At 38.4% G+C, this 16538-nt stretch overlaps 1 protein-coding gene across 2 annotated transcripts in view; it reads left to right on the top strand.

The window, feature by feature from the left end:
- Positions 1–16538, top strand: part of PPARG (peroxisome proliferator activated receptor gamma) — a 134596-nt gene that overhangs the window by 95631 nt on the left and 22427 nt on the right. For both annotated transcript variants that reach the window (XM_054729725.1, XM_054729724.1), the window contains exons 5-6: positions 822–960; positions 13727–13926. In XM_054729725.1, the coding sequence (XP_054585700.1) occupies positions 822–960; positions 13727–13926 (339 nt within the window). The remainder of the gene's footprint in view (positions 1–821; positions 961–13726; positions 13927–16538) is intronic.

Below are 16538 nucleotides of genomic sequence, written 5' to 3'. Positions count from 1 at the left end.
GCTCCGTGCCCGCTGCCCAGAGGCCCTCCATGACTGGGGTGGATCGCTTGCCCCATCGCCGCAGCGACGAAGCAAGCATTCCACCAGGCCGCTCATGCTGCCCACTCTCAGTGGCTGCCCCCCCGGGACTGGGGGACTGCGGCGGAGCTGAGAGAACTGGGCACCGCCATCTTGTGGCTATGGGCGCCACCATCTTTGTGATAGAGTGACAGTTAATTTGCATATTACCCTTTTATTAGATAGGATTTCTTATGTTATTTTCCATTATCTCTTTTTGTTTTCAGGCTACAATGATTATGGAACACACACATTTTCAACTGCATAAATAAATGAAACCAATTCTGCAGGAAATTATGCAACATAGAGAATTCCAAAAAATTATTCACATGTGGATTTTTATTGGCCCTGATAATGTATTAGGATGAAATGATTGTAACTTTGCCAAACTGCTTAGCACAATTATAAGGGCTTGGCATGCTGTTGGAATGGTTTGCAGAGAGACTGAACTGATTACATGGTGTTTTATTTGCATTACATTAAATCCAGAGCACTTTGTAGAGCATGCTGAAGTCCAAATGTAGAGCCAAAATACATTGAATGACATTAGTTGGATGTGGTCATCTTCTAAGAGCTAAAACAAGACACTGAAATCCTCTGGTTCTTTATTTTACAGGAAAGAAAATTCAGTTGCCTAAAGTCACCAGGGCCAGAACTGTGTGAAATACCCAGGCCAGTGTTCCTTTAGCCATATGTTGTTGCTTCAATGTATCACAAATACTTAGAATTTGCTTCTTTTTTTTTTTTCCATTATCTTTTTGCAGGGTTTCTTCCGGAGAACAATCAGATTGAAGCTTATTTATGATAGGTGTGATCTTAACTGTCGGATCCACAAAAAAAGTAGAAATAAATGTCAGTATTGTCGCTTTCAGAAATGCCTTGCTGTGGGGATGTCTCATAATGGTAAGTGAACTTAGCACCACATACTTTATTATTCTCTTACTAGAAGCCCAGCACATGAAATTGTGCGGCCCTGCCCACCCACGAGGCCTCACTGTGCTTGCAGCCCCGCCCACCCACGCCGGTCTTTGTTGTTACAGCGTTAGGGCCAACAGTCATTTTATATGTACAGATGGCTGCCAGATCAGTAGATATGAAGGCCGTTGATGAAATTGTGCACAGTTTTTCCACAGAATGCCAGATTTCAGAATATTGCATACTGGGTGTGAGTTTTTAAGTTGTTAGTACGGAATCCTCTCTGGTTGGGCATCTGCCATGATGAGAGAAAAGACTTGAAAATCTGGGGCAGTGATGGAAATTACTAGTATTTTAAAACAAATGTAAGGATAACTGATTTTTTATGTTGTTTTAATAGTATTAAAAACAATTGTACTTTACTTTTGTGTATCAGTAGTTTCTAATTTTAATGTAAGAAAATTTTGAATATGGAACTTTAGGTAGCTTCTCAGAATTTAGATGTGTGTTTTTTTTTCCTCTTCACTATGCAAAGACGAGTGTAGGTATAGCAGTAGCTTTGACTTTGAGCAGCATACAAACTTGTGGATAAAGAAATATTTTAAAGTTCCACAAAACTTCAGTGTCCATAGAAACCTAAGAGAATAACACTTTCTACTTTTTAAACTCATATAAAAAACCAAGCTTATGATTTAGAGTGTCTACCCAGGGGGAAGAATGTAGAAGACCTGAAAAGACTTTGTTTTCATGAACTTTAGAACTAACTCAGTAAAATCATGGAAGATAGGCCTGTTTGAAGAAATAGTTCTTGATTTCTATTTAGCTTTGACTGGTTAACTAGCTCACAAAACAAATTTTGACATAATAATGTTACTATATTTCTCAAGTATTAGTTTTTTAAAAACTCATTATGAGCTCAAGAAATGTAAAAATGTCAAAAGTGATCAAAATTAAATCCAAAGTCTCATTTCGTTGGATATCCTATTTTTTCTTTCTTTTGCCTTTATCTGATATCAAAACTGATCTGGTAAAAGGATAATCTTTAAGTCAGTCTTCATCTGTAAGAACTCCAAAGCATCTGTGAAAATTAAATTTTTGCTCCATCATGCTGATGTTTGGTTTTCACAGTGGAAATCATCAAGATATATTGGACTCATTAATTGGTTGATACTTTACCCTTTAAAAATAGTTTACAAAATTATATTTTTATCATTAATATTGGTTATTTGCTCTAAAGGCAAGACTGTGTTATACCTGGCCAGTATCGCTCAGTGGCTGAGCGTTGACCCATGAACCAGGAAGTCGCGGTTTGATTCCTAGTAAGGGCACATGCCTGGGTTGTGGGCTCGATCCCCAGTGGGGGCATGCAGGAGGCAGCCGATCAATGATTCTCTCCCATCACTGATGTTTCTATCTCCCTCTCCTTTCCTCTTTAAAATCAATAAAAACATTTTTTTTAAAGAATGTATTCTGAATAGATCTATTAGCTATAGTAGACAGGAAGAAAATTTGGTCTAACTTTCCTCAACAGTTAATCACATCTGCTGTAGAGCAATATACAACTGCAGTCATTGATTGCCAAATAATTTGCTGTTTTAATTCCATCAATTTCCTTTTATATTTCAGACTTTATAAAACATAAGGGCATGTTTTCAAGTCATGGGTTGGATTTTAGGTGATGCAATCAAGTTGCAATAAACTTAATTTATCTTTATGGAAAAAAATCTCTGATTTGAGATCATTATCTATAAAACTGCCTAGGAAAACATGCCAGTTCTGCTTTTAATTGTATTTCTTTTTTGACCTTTAAAAAATTGTCATTTTACACATTGATATAAAATATACTCCCTATAACTTGTACATAGTCATGTAAAATATATCTCCCATTTCTTATTGTTTATAGGGCCAATAATATTTAAAGCCCAACCTATGTGTTATTGAGGGTATAATTTTTCTCTTCCCAGAAAAGTCGAAGAAAACTATCATGAACTGAATAAGGTTATCTTTGGACATCATGTGACTATTAAAAAGGAATTAAATATCATGGCATCAAAGGCTTATGCAGTTCAGCACTTACAGGATTGTAAACATGACTTAGAAAACCCCTTCCCAGAGGTTTTTATGGTAATGTGTTTGCTGCACAGAGAAGAAAACAACCATTTGATCTAACTGTTGAGTTAGGTTGAGAACCGCTAGCAGGGTCGCCTGAGACCATCAGAAAACACAGATATTTACATTACGATTCATAACAGTAGCAAAATTAGTTATGAAGTAGCAACGAAAATAATTTTATGGTTGGGGGTCACCACAACATGAGGAACTGTATTAAAGGGTCGCGGCATTAGAAAGGTTGAGAACCACTGATCTAACACAAGAAGGGAAACTCAACAACTAGATTTTTATTAGTTTTGCCTGTTTTCCTGATGAAGGAAACATTTTCAAATACAAAGTTTTCTAGGAAATCTTAGTAACTATTTAAATTCATTGCTTTGGCCAATATGAGGCCAATAGTAATGAGGTTTCCATTCATATAAAATTCCTTTTTGTTATTGTTTTATGTGAATGAACCTCAGTGTAATAATCCACCAACTTATCAAAAGAGGCTCCTTTTGTTATACCAAAATCAGCACCTTGCTGTTTTCAGAATGTAAAAGAAGAGATGAACATTCCTCAAAGTAAATTTGCTCCATTCTGTGTTACTTTTATTTTTGCTCTTTGGTCTCTGTTTAGTCTGTTCTATGCATTTAGCTTCCACGTTAGCTACCCACTCCCAGCTTTGAAGGAGGCTTCTGAAGTAACCTTCAAGGACCTAAGAACCCTGGGGAGTGTTGTTCGAAAATCACTGAAATCTAAGTTCCTTCCACTTTGAAAATTCTGTGATACTATGTAAGTCAAGCAACCTGCCTCACTGAATTTTTCACCTTTCAATTGAGCTATTCTGTATCTTATCAACAATGTCACAGTCTTCCTAAATATTTAGGCAACTGGTACCTGTCAATTGCCTGAGTTTAAAAGTTTTCATCTATATGCTTTGGTACCATAAAAATATAATTCATATGCCTGAATCAGGTCTTCTGTATGTTCCAACCAATTGCTCAGTAACTTAGGGCAATACATTTGATGATTGCATAATGATGTAGCCCCAGAGTACAAATTCAAAGCAGTCAGACTAAAGAACGTAGGAATGGCATGGTTGGATAATAGTATATGGTTTCACCTGAAGATAGAACCTGTATTTTGATTGTAGAAGGGTATGATTTCAGTATTCTTCTAACTGGAAATCTAGTTGTTTCTCAAATACCCATTTTCAGCACTGGATGGAAAAAGCACCCAGTTGTTAGGTAGGCTGAGGTGCTTTGGGAACAAATTTTTTTTTCCCTGTAATTACCAAAATAAACACATGATGCCATGATTTTGGTCATTTAATAATCCATGAATTTTAGACCATGGGCTGATTGCTCCAAAGTTTTCCTGAATTGTCTCAAGCATAATCAGTTCAATACCCTGTCCAGACACACCTTTAGAGGAAGGCTCCAAATGCAAGTAAAGCAGAAATAAAGAGGCAACTTCCTGGGCTGTCCAGAATTAACTTACTAAGGGGTTATTGTATCAGCTACTATTTCTTTTATATTTTGAGTTAGTGAAGCTGGTATCTACAGAATCTTGATAAAAATACTCTCATAGATGAATGTACCTTCAATCAATGGGCACTCACACATTTTTATAAGTTTTCAAAGTATAATGTTTGTTTCAAGTTCTGCTGTCAAAATCTTTGACATTAATCATATTTTAAAATGTTCCCTCTTTATTTTTAATGAGATAATTTAGTCATTAAGAATTTTGACTAGTCAATATTTCATATTCAGAGCTGCTTTTCATGTATGAAGTAAATAATAAAATGATAAGTGTTGGCTCTGCATTTAAAAAATAATCTGATGTAGAAAAGAACTGACTTATGTTACTTGAGTCATTCATCTAGGTTTTACCCTATACCATTGAGACTTGACTAAAAATTATGCTTTTTGTATATATAAAAATTAGTGAAACCTTAGCTTTGCTGATTAGGATGTCCTATTATGTAAATAAAGGGGTTTTTCTTTTATTTAAAAACAAAAAGCTGACAACTTAAAAATAATTTCTCAGTGGCTTCATAAAAATTCAGAAAAGTGGTTTTGCAGATATTTGTGGCACTCAGCATTTTTAAGATAGTTCCCTCATTCCTTGTAAACAGAAGCTCTAGAGTATATTGCAAAAAAAAAAAAAAAAAGAAAATCTCAACGGCAAATGAATTTAAACTTCAACATGTTACTCTTTCTTTTCTTTAGTCTTCTTGGTGGTGTAAATTACCCAAATGTTAACTTTTAGGGAAATAAAACAGAGTAAAAATTCCTAATGCACAGGGTAGCTATGTTACTCAAACCTGCATGGCCTTCATAATTACCCACTAAATAGCCTCCACCACCGTATCCTACTGCTGCTCTTTTTCACTTACATTTCAGGCAAACTGTGTTCTTTGTTGTTCCTGGAAAATGCTTGTGGGCCTCTGTGTATTATGTCCTTTGGTTCCTTGTCAAAATTCTATCTGGCATTCAAGGCCCAGTTCAATTGGCTTCTCTTCCATAAGACTTTTAGTTTCCCATTCTTCCTCTTCTCTTATTTTATAACTTTCTCTGACACCATATTGTGCCTTATGAAAGCAACGGGAGTGATCATATCTATGTCACCAAAAACCAAACTACTATAGACAGCAGTAAAAAGGATAAATGAAAGGGGGGGCAAATCAGAGAAGTTCATCAGAACACCAATGCAAAATTATGAACTAAGACATTGGGATGGGTAAGAAGAAATGGAATTGAGAGAAATATCAGAGCCATGACCAATGAATACAAGTGTCTGCAGGGAGAGAAGCTATTGAGATTATTCGAGTTATCTAGTTTGGTGACAGAATGAACTAACCAAGAAAGAAAAACAGGAAGAGGAGACAGTTTGGAGAGAGAAAATGAAAAGTTCAGTTTTAGGTTGTAGTTGAAGTGCTTATGGGATATCCAACATCCACATAAAAAGGAATCTAGAAGGAAGTGAAAAATAAGGATCCAAATCTCAGAAAAGAGAAGGCAGGAGCCCAGCCAGCGTGGCTCAGTGGTTGAGTGTGGACCCATGAACCAAGGGGTCACAGTTCGATTCCCAGTCAGGATACATGCCCAGGTTGTGTGCTTGATCACCAGTGTGGGGTGTGCAGGAGGCAGCCGATCAATACTTCTTCCTTATCATTGATGTTTCTATCTCTTTCTCTCTTCCTCTCCCTTCTCTGAAATCAATAAAAAAATATTTTTTTTAAAAAAAGAGAGAGAAGGCAGGAGTCATTGGCACATTTAGAGAGAAGATCAAACTATGAAGAACAGAATATAAATGAAGGGAGGAGGTCTGGAAAATAGCAGGCAGAAAGAGGAGAACCAGAAAACCAGAAACCAGCATGAGAAATTTTTAAAATATCAATGGTATTAAAAGCTGGGAGGCTGCTGGAGAGAGCAAGTAGAAGGAGAACTTAGAAGAGGCCCCTAGATCTGACTGTGAAAAAAGAATTAGGGACTTTTAAGAGCAACGTTTTGGTCAATTTAAATGAAGCAAAAGCTAGATTGCAGTGGGTCGGGAAGTAAATAAATAGCAAGTGACAAATGCAGATGGAGAGGAAAGACCACTCTTTCAACAACTTCAGTGGTGGAGGAAAAATAGCATAAAGGGGAGATGCACTAGGATCAGAACCTTAAACATCTGCTTCAGTGGAAAGGAAGGAGCTATTAAAAAGGGGTACATGAGGGAAAGAATAATCTGTGTATATTTAGAATCATCTTGCCACCCCCCTCCCCCAATCCAGTTTGCCAAGTACAGTGTCTTGCATCAAACAAGTATTCAATGAATTAATTCAATGATGTCAAGTAAGACTTAGGGAATCAGAGATTGAATCAGAAGGTAAAGCAGTAGTGTTTTGTTCATCTCTACTTTGGAAAGAAACCTAAGCAAATGTTTAAATGTTCTCTACAAATAGTTTGAAAAATGTTACCCCCACATAAAAACAATACTGGTGTTCAGGCTGCTCCTTGTTTTACTTTAGAGTAGCTAGAAAATTATAGTTATTAGATTGCCAAATTCTGCAAAACCTCAAAATGCACAAGGTGTTTGTTTTTGGTTGTGTGTGTGTTTTTTCCTCAAGAAAAAGAGGTGGAAAAACATAACTTACTTGGCAATAGCTATATGAAAAGCAATAATGTTGTGTAAGTCTTACTTACATGATAAGGCTTTTGCAAAATAAACATGTTAAAAGTGGGGAAACTGACCATGAGACATAACCTTACTAATAATTGTAAAAAACCTGATATCATTGCAAATTCACCCCTTAGATATTGAAAGACAAAAATATTTTTAATAAAACTTATTTCATTCTTCAATCTTTTTTTATTTACTTTGAAAATCTGTTTTAATTTATCTTTGTAATTAAGTGGCATTTGTCATTGTTGCTCCTACAATTAGGTAGGTGTTTTTAAAACGTCATTAATTGTCATTAAGAAACATCCATTGTCTCTAAGATTCAAAGAGCAGGATATCTAAATATTCCATGTGCTTGGAGTTTGTGTGTTCAGTTAATCAGTGCTAAATACACAATGCTGAATCTGTCATATGCTAGTAGTGAGCTCCATTCAGTTCAGTAAAAATGTATTACATAAAGGTATGCTAATTTACTTTCACCAGAAGTTAACGAGTCTCTACCAAACCTATTCTTCCTACAGTGTGTATAGTAGTTCCGATATTGAAAAAATTTTTTAAAGTAAGATAATGAATTCTCTGTAGGTGATTAATTATCCAAAAAATGACACTGAATGCCAGTATCCTGGAAATTGCTCTTTGTGATATATGCTAGGTCTATAGAACAGACAGAATGTGCCCTTTTTTTTCAGGGCCTCAAAGACTAAACAAATACAGCTTTAAAAAGAAGAGACCATAGCATGTTCCCCAGTCCTATGTCATTGATGTTTGTAGAATTTTAGAGCTAAATTTAGAGCAAAAGGAAGAATTTTTAGAGATCTTCTTTTCCAAGACCCTCATTCTATAGATAAAGCAATTGAAGACCAAAGGAGTTAAGTCACTTAGATAGATTTTCACTTCCTCAAGCTAGGAAGTAGACATCCTGACTACCTCAAGGCCATGCTAATTCCATTGCCTTCCAGAGAGGCCAAAAATTCTCACTCTGTGACTCATGGAGCATTTTCCTTAATTTTTTTAAAATTATTTTTATTGATTCTTAGAGAGGGAGGGAGAGAGAGAGAGAAACATCTATGTGAGAGCATAACACTCTCCAGGTTCTTCATGCTATTGCAAAGGTAAGACTTCTTATTTTGCAGCCAAGTAGTAATCTATTGTGTAAATGTATCACAGGTGTGTTTTTTTTATCTACCCATCTACTAATGGGTACTTGGGCTGCTTCCAAATCTTGGCTATTGTAAATAACATTGCAATGAACATCAAGGTGCAAAAATTCACATTTAATTTAGATTGTAGCAAAGGCTTTCTCTTTAATATCTCCTAACTCTAAAATGATTTTTTAAAGTTATTTTAGTCTATTTTGTTAGATTATGGAAAAGCAGGACTAGCAAATGTAATAAGTGACTATCTTTGGCTGTTTGTTTATTTTAAATTAACTTTTTGGATTACCTATTGGGAAAATAGTGCTTTCCTAGGTGTATAAACTTTTATTTATATATACATGTAGAGAGAGTTTATTACCTGTGAAAATGTAACCAGAGCTTAGACATTCAATACTTATTCATTGAATGAAAAGACAGTATTGTGTGCTCTGTTAAATAACTAAAGTTAAAGAATAAAAGATTGTTGGTGATTCTATATAACCTCTATTTTGTTACATAACTGATTTTTCTCCAAGTTTTACACCAAAATTTCTTCTGCTTTTAATATGCCATAATTCTTACTGGGTGCTTTCTTTCATGATCACTTTCCCAAACTTCCCAACAGTGCACATACTATCTCATTTTATGTTTCCAAACTTGATATTTTGGAGTATAATTCATCAAGCTTTTATTGAAGTTCAAGTCATCAAGCTTTTATTATATACCTACTATGTGTATTTCGTTGCACCCAGAAGCAAAGATAAGAAAACCTACTACTTATGTAGTTTATGTTCTAGTAGAATATACATAAACCAATATAGTAGTACTAGAGGCCCATTGCACGAAGGTTCGTACAATAGGCCTTCCTTCCCCTGGCTGCTGGCACCGGTTTTCCTCTGGCACCCTGGACCTAAGCCTTTGCTCCGGCTGCAACAAGGCTTGGCTTCTCCACTCCAACCGCAGTGGAGAAGCCAAGCCTCTTCAGTCTTCAGCCTTCAGTCTTCACTCTGCACCTGCATATGCAAATTAACCCACCATCTTTGTTGGGTTAATTTGCATGCTCACTCCTGATTGGCTGGTGGGCATCATAGAGGTACAGTCAATTTGCATATTTCTCTTTATTAGTGTAGATAGTAGTAGTTTGATACATATGCAAACAACAGGAGCCCATCATTTAGAAAGCTTTTTCTCAACTGTTCCAAATTCCAAGATATTTTTATTTTTGTTTTTGTTTTTTTTAATCCTCACTCAAGGATATTTTTCCATTGGTTTTTAGAGAGAGTGGAAGAGAGAGGGAAAGACAGAAATATAGATGTGAGAGAAACACATCAATTTGGTTGCCTCCTGCATGCCCCTGACCAGGGCCCAGGCCTGGGAGGAGCCTGCAACTGAGGTACGTGCCTTTGACCAGAATCGAACCCAGGACCCTTCAGTCCACAGGCCGACACTCTATCCACTGAGCCAAACCAGCTAGGGCCCAAATCCCAAGTTTTTGATACACTTCTCATTGAGTGTAGGGATAGCATATTAAAATTTCCTATGGAAGATACATAATTTTAGAAGTTAACAAGTGATTGATTCTAATATGCTCTGCCTCCCACTATTAACCAAGAGCTACTGATGAACAAGGAATAAATAGTACAAGGAAGCAAATTATTGGACTGATTCCACAGAGAAGGATGTTGAAGGAATCTCATATTTTTGTGGGGGTTTTATTCCATCTTATTTCAAAATATACTAGAGGCTAGTACACAGATTTGTGCACCAGTGGGGTCCCTCGGCCTGGCCTGCAGAGATTGGGCCGAAACCAGCTCTCCAACATCCCCTGAGGGGTCCCGGATTGCGAGAGGGCACAGGCCAGGCCGAAAGACCCCAACAGTGCACGATCCAGGCCGGGGAGGGACTGCGGGAGGGCTCCAGGGCTTATCTGGCCCATCTTGCCCAGTCCTGATCAGCTGGATCCCAGCAGCAAGCTAACCTACCCATCGGAGCATCTGCCCCCTGGTGGTCAGTGCACATCATAGCGACTGGTCAAATGATCGAATGGTCAGAGGGACACTTAGCTTTTAGATAGATAGATAGATAGATAGATAGATAGATAGATAGATAGATAGATGATAGATAGATAAGGACTTAACAAGTGCCAGACATTATATTAAGTGCTGAGGATAAAATAATGAGCAACATTCCTGCCTTTGTGGAGATTATATAGCAGGGGAGAAAAGAAAACATTACAGATAATTATTTTGATCAATGCTATTCAAGAGAATACAATAAATGATGAGGTTATATCCTGAGAGACCTAAAGATCAGGCCAGAGGGTTGTGGAGACTGAGATAAGAATGAGCAACCGTTCATTGCCCATCCCTGTGGAACTAAAAAGAAAGAGAACAGGGGAAAGGGAGTAGAGAGACAAGATTTTTCACCAGAAAATATGGCAATTTGAAGGGGTCGTGTGCAGAGAGTATACTATCAAGTGGATACAGGCTAATTTAATTTAAAGGGCTCCAAACTGAGAAGTAAGATTCTCTTCCCTTCTAACTCAGAGATCCCTAAGGAGGCCCCTACAACACAATAGTTGTATTAGTTGGTTATAAAACTTAGTTAGGGTCAACTGAAATGAACTTATGAATTTGAGGCTCAAGGGTACAAAGCAGTCTCTTCTCTAGCAAATCCAAAATAAAATTCACTAAGTACCCAGATGGAAATGTGTTCATGTGCTTCTATGTCTACGGTAGAAATGCTCCCTTTAGCATAATAACATAGAGCAAGGTACCACCACTTATTCATTCCTGTATTCACAGCTATTGACTGAGCACCAATAAGTGCTAGAGATATAAGTTAGCATGACAGTCTCTGCCCTCAAGGAGCTTGTAGTCTAGGGAAGGAGACTGTCTAAAAACACATCTCTATGATAGCCATATGATAAGTGTAATAGTAGAGCTATGCACAGAGTAATATTGGATATGATATCCAAATGTCCTTATGACAGGAAAATGCAGGGAGTGCAGTCCTTAGTACGAGAAAATACAGAGTCCCAAGTGTGGCCCCAAACTAGCATTAGTCAAAATAATGTTTTTCATATGATCCAGCAATTCCACTTCTAGGTATTTATCTAGGAAAAAAAAAAGAATTCAAAAAGGTATCTGCACTCCCATGTTCATTGCAGCAGCATCCTAATACATAAAAAGCCTGGGGGCATCATGACTGAAACAACCAGACAGACAACCGAACAGCAGGCTGCGTGGGGTGACCAGGCCAGCAGGTGGGTTAGTGAGGGACGACCAAATGACTGAACAGCAGGCTGTGTGGGGCGACCAGGCCAGCACGGGCAGCACTTGGGAGCAACCAGGCCGGCGGGGCGGGGGTGGGGGGGGCAGTTAGGGGCGACCAGGCCGGCAGAGGGGGGCAGTTGGGAGTGACCAGGTCAGTGGGGAGGGGAGCAGTAAGGGGCAACCAGGCCTGGCGGGGGGGGGGGGGCGATCAGGCAGGCAAGCAGGTGAGCAGTTAGGAGCCAGCCGTCCCGGATTGTGAGAGGGATGTCCAACTGCTGGTTTAGGTCTGATCCCTGGATTGGACCTAAACTGACAGTCAGACATCCCCTGAGGGGTCCCGGATTGGAGGAGGTGCAGGCTGGGCTGAGGGGACCCCCTCCCCCTGCACGAATTTCGTGTACCGGGCCTCTAGTTATTTATAATAGCCAATACTATGGAAACAACCCAAGTGTCCATATATGGATGAAGGGATAAAGAAAATATGATATGTGTACAAAATGGAACATTATTCAGCCATATAAAAGAAGGAAATCTTGCTATTTGTGACAATATGGATGGACCTTGAGGGCATTATGCTAAGTGAAATAAGTCAGACAGAGGAAGACAAATACCATATGATCTCACTTATATGTGGAACAAAAAAAACACACACAACAACACCCTAACTCATAGCTACAAAGAAGAGATAGGTAGTTACCAGAGGCAGGGAGTGGCAAGGCAGCGAAATGGGTGAAGGGTACCAAAAAGTACAAACTTCCAGTTGTAAAATAAATAAGATCTGGGGATGGAATATACAGCATGGTGACTGTAGTTAGTAATACTGTATTGTATATTAGAAAGTTGCTAAGACAGTAAATTTTAAAGGGTTCTCATCACAAGAAAAAGTGTGGAACTATGCATGGTGATTGATATTAACTAGGTTATTGTGGTGATCATTTCACAGTATATACAAACACTGAATCTTTATGCTGTACAACTGAAACTACTATATTGTTATATGTCAATTATAATCTCAATTTTAAAAAAGAATTTTAAAGCTTTAAATAAAACAGCATGTGTAAGCACCTGAAACGAGGTGTGATAACTGGTTTAAAAATTAATTTATTAATAATAATATTTTACAGATAGTATTGGTAAGGAGGAAGAAAAATATATTTGAGTTGAAAGAGATATTTTTCCCCCAACCTAAGACTTATAAACCTCTTTTAACTGTTCCTCTTTGCCTTTCTTTCTTCGGTTTTCTTCTTTTTTCACTCTTCTCACCCCATAAGAAGCCAAATGTTAAGGAAATTGTCTTTTTGACAAGCATCATTAAATGGTAATTCTGGAGAGTTAGGGGGATAATTATGGCTTCTCCCCACTAAATATAAAAGTACTCTCTTGCCTAATAACAAGAACGAAAGCACCATCCATTTTTATTTATAACAGGGACAAAACAGATAGTACAGACTCCCTGTGAACAAAACCTGTGTCTGTACAACTTTGAATTCTGTACAATTCCTTCCTTTCATTTGTGAGACATCTTGATCTTGTAGCACCTTACTTATGTGCAGAAAAAGACATTGCCCCTGGCCTTCAGGGTATTGTTCCAGAGTGGGAACAATATGTAAAACAAATAATTAAAGTACCGTGCGGAATTGCTATCATTGAAGTATGTATTAAGAGCTGTTGGAGTACAGGGGAAGGAATAATAAGCTCTGCTTGAAGAAATCAGAGAAAGCCTCACAAGAAAGTGACGTTTGAACTGGGTCTTAAAGGGATGAGTAGGAGCTGGCTCTCAATTATTTGTCAGCAAGTATACTTTCCTTTCTTTGCTGAACCCTTAGATTCTTTCACCTTCCCAGCAAGGTCGTGCATTACTTTTTCAAATTAAAGAAATGAACAATTTAATTTTTACTGATAGCCTGTGCTTTGCTGTGAAATAAAATCATGAGCAAAGTTGTAGATAGAAACCAAGACTTGAGATTGCTGGAGGGGAGAAGGGGCTTTTACTCTGTGGGCACTACGGCTGTGGGAGAACAGTGCATGAAGAGCAGCAGTATTTCAGTGATTCATTCTGTCATTTCTCTTCCTCTATAGCCATCAGGTTTGGGCGGATGCCACAAGCCGAGAAGGAGAAGCTGTTGGCAGAGATCTCCAGTGATATCGACCAGCTGAACCCAGAGTCTGCTGATCTCCGGGCCCTGGCAAAACACTTGTATGACTCATACATAAAGTCCTTCCCGCTGACCAAAGCAAAGGCGAGGGCCATCTTGACAGGAAAGACAACAGATAAATCAGTTAGTTCTCTTCTACCCTCTTGATTTGGGGTGGCTGGGTTTATTGTTGTTGTTGTTGTTTCCTTTGAGGAAATGATTAACCATGTTACACACACACATGCAGAGTACTGTTCATCTGTTGGCTGTTGCATATTGTAGGCTGAGTCTGAAGCACAGGAAAGGAAATGTCTTCAGATAGGATAAGTAAACATTATTTTGAAAAGGGAAAAAGTCCTTCAAATTCTCCTACTAAATTCTTTGAGAAAGTATAAAAATATGCAAGTCAGCTTAACTTTAATGTATGAACTCAAGCCCCATTCACCCCACCACCCTCTTTCAGGATCCAACTACGTTCATTCACACAGGCTTGCTTTCTGGACCTAGCATTTGAAAAGATTCTTTATTGATCTTTAGAGAGAGATGAAGGCAGAGAGAGAGAGAGAGAGAGAGAAACATCAATGTGAGAATGATACATCAATCCACTGCCTCCTGCCGGGGATCTAGCCTGCAACATGGTCATGTACCTGGATCAGAAATTGAACCAGCAACCTTCCTGAGCATGGGAAGACGCCCAACCAACTGAGCTCTACCCACCAGGGCTCAAAAAAATCTTACACATTCATATGTTCAAGACACATGACGATCTTATGGCTCCTATTATTACCCTCTCTTAAAAATAGGGAAATGGATGGTTAAACATTTTGCCCAGAGTTCACACCGCATGTGGAAGAACCAAGGCTAATGCAGGCCTTCTGACTATTACTTCAGTACATTCTGAGCATGACATTCCCTCATGGAAGCGAGTCTTTCCGAATGGCTAGCAATGAGCGGTTGACACTAGGAAAGTTTTACCTGGGGAAAACATTCTGAGTTATGACTTGTTTTTACCAATTTTTAGAACAGCAAGGATTTTCCACTCTGTTCTGCTCTCCTAGTATATTCACAGTCAGGAAATTTTCCTTGTGCTGTGTTGTTCTTCTGAATTATGGTGATTAGGATTGTCTTCTGCAGACTTTACAGACTATACGTCATAGTAAAGCTAAGTTTATGTATTCATTAAACGAAAAGATTGGGGCCCAACAAGTCAAAAGCAGATGAAGACCTCTGCAAAGCTGATTTGTCTGTGGGAAATAAATTGTTCATTTAAAGGGAGAGAAATAAAAGGAAAGCTAGATTGATGTGACTAAAGAGGGTTAACAATTTAAGGCAGATTACAACCGTTTGATGAGAGCATAGGATAGGGACATGGAGGCCGGGAGCCCCAGAACCGGGGAAGGAGTGATAACAGGGAAAGAGCCCTGAAACAGTTTACTCCACCGTGTCACCTCAAGCCATTTAGTTTCCAGGAACTGCTTTCTCACCTTTTCTTTATCTCTGTCCAGATTTGCCATCCCTGCTAGAAAGCCTGGAAGTACCTGGAAGCTAGGAGGAAGGCAGTGTAAGAAAATGTCCCCCCGTAGTCAAGAATTTAGTTACCCTACCAGTGGCCAACATACTCTTCCCTGTGTTACTGAGGGGCACAGAGCCCAATCTACTGTAAATCACTTTAAAACCTCATGCCAATTGACTCTTTGGCTCCAAATCTTTGAGTTTGAAAAATAAGATAACTGCCAGCTTTTTATGAGATAAGTAGGTATTAAGCTATTTTAAGGGAGAGGGCTGCAAAATGCTCGATTATAGGCTTTTCAAGTTCAGAGGTCAAATGTTTGTCATTTTTCCCCCTATAGTAACTGTGACCGTGCTTTGCCCATAATATTTACTCAGGATGTATTTGCTTAATTGAATTAAAAACTGTCGCCTATGCCCTTTGAAATTCTGGACTTTCAACAGAGGGCCTCTAACTAGCCTAATATTTGCTCACCAAACTGGACATCATTAATGATCTGGATAGAGACAGAATTGCCTCTTAGGGTCTGGAGAGAGACTGGGCCAAATTAAAATAATCCATCCCCTGATTACACAAAACTGAAATAGAATTGTTTGGCTCTCTTTTCTCCTTATCTTGCAAAATCAAATTAAACACGGGTGGAAAGAAATAGTTCAGAGAGGAATATGGGAGAGGGGAAAAAATCCAAAATGTGATTTCCAGTGTGACTAGAGATTTGTTTTTTATCTTACATGGTCATGTTATTCATTTGATAGCATCTTTCTCAGGGGTGTTATGTTATCTCTTAGCCAAGACTTATGAAAGTTAAGATTTGAATTGATTGGAAACGTTTTGCAGAAGTATGGACTCTTGAGAGAGTGGAGGTTGTGAAAAAGTGTCTATGGCGGGTGCAGTTTGGGTCTCATTATACACCCTTGCTTGAACTGATGTCACTAGTGTTGGTTAGGCCAAGTCTGGGATGGGCTGCTCAGTATAGTGGATGACTAGTTACCACGAACCTTTGGAAAAGGAAATGGCTTTATTGAAGAGGCCATTCTTTAAATTTATCTTACTGCTCAATTTAACCTTTGCTTATTCTGCCATTTATGGCATGCCTGCTAATCTTTCTTCTCAGGCCCAGCAACAGCATTTGCCTGCAGGCTTCTCCCTTGCCAACTTAACTTCCTTCTGCTATATCTTATTCCCTGCTGCTATTTTCACCTTTCAAAACAGATAAATGGACAGATAAATTCAATGTTCCTGTTCC

The sequence above is a fragment of the Eptesicus fuscus genome, chromosome 18 (genome assembly GCF_027574615.1).
Source record: "Eptesicus fuscus isolate TK198812 chromosome 18, DD_ASM_mEF_20220401, whole genome shotgun sequence".
Taxonomy (NCBI): Eukaryota; Metazoa; Chordata; class Mammalia; order Chiroptera; family Vespertilionidae; genus Eptesicus; species Eptesicus fuscus.
Note: the sequence above shows the minus strand (reverse complement) of the source record. Positions and strands in the feature narration are given on the sequence as shown.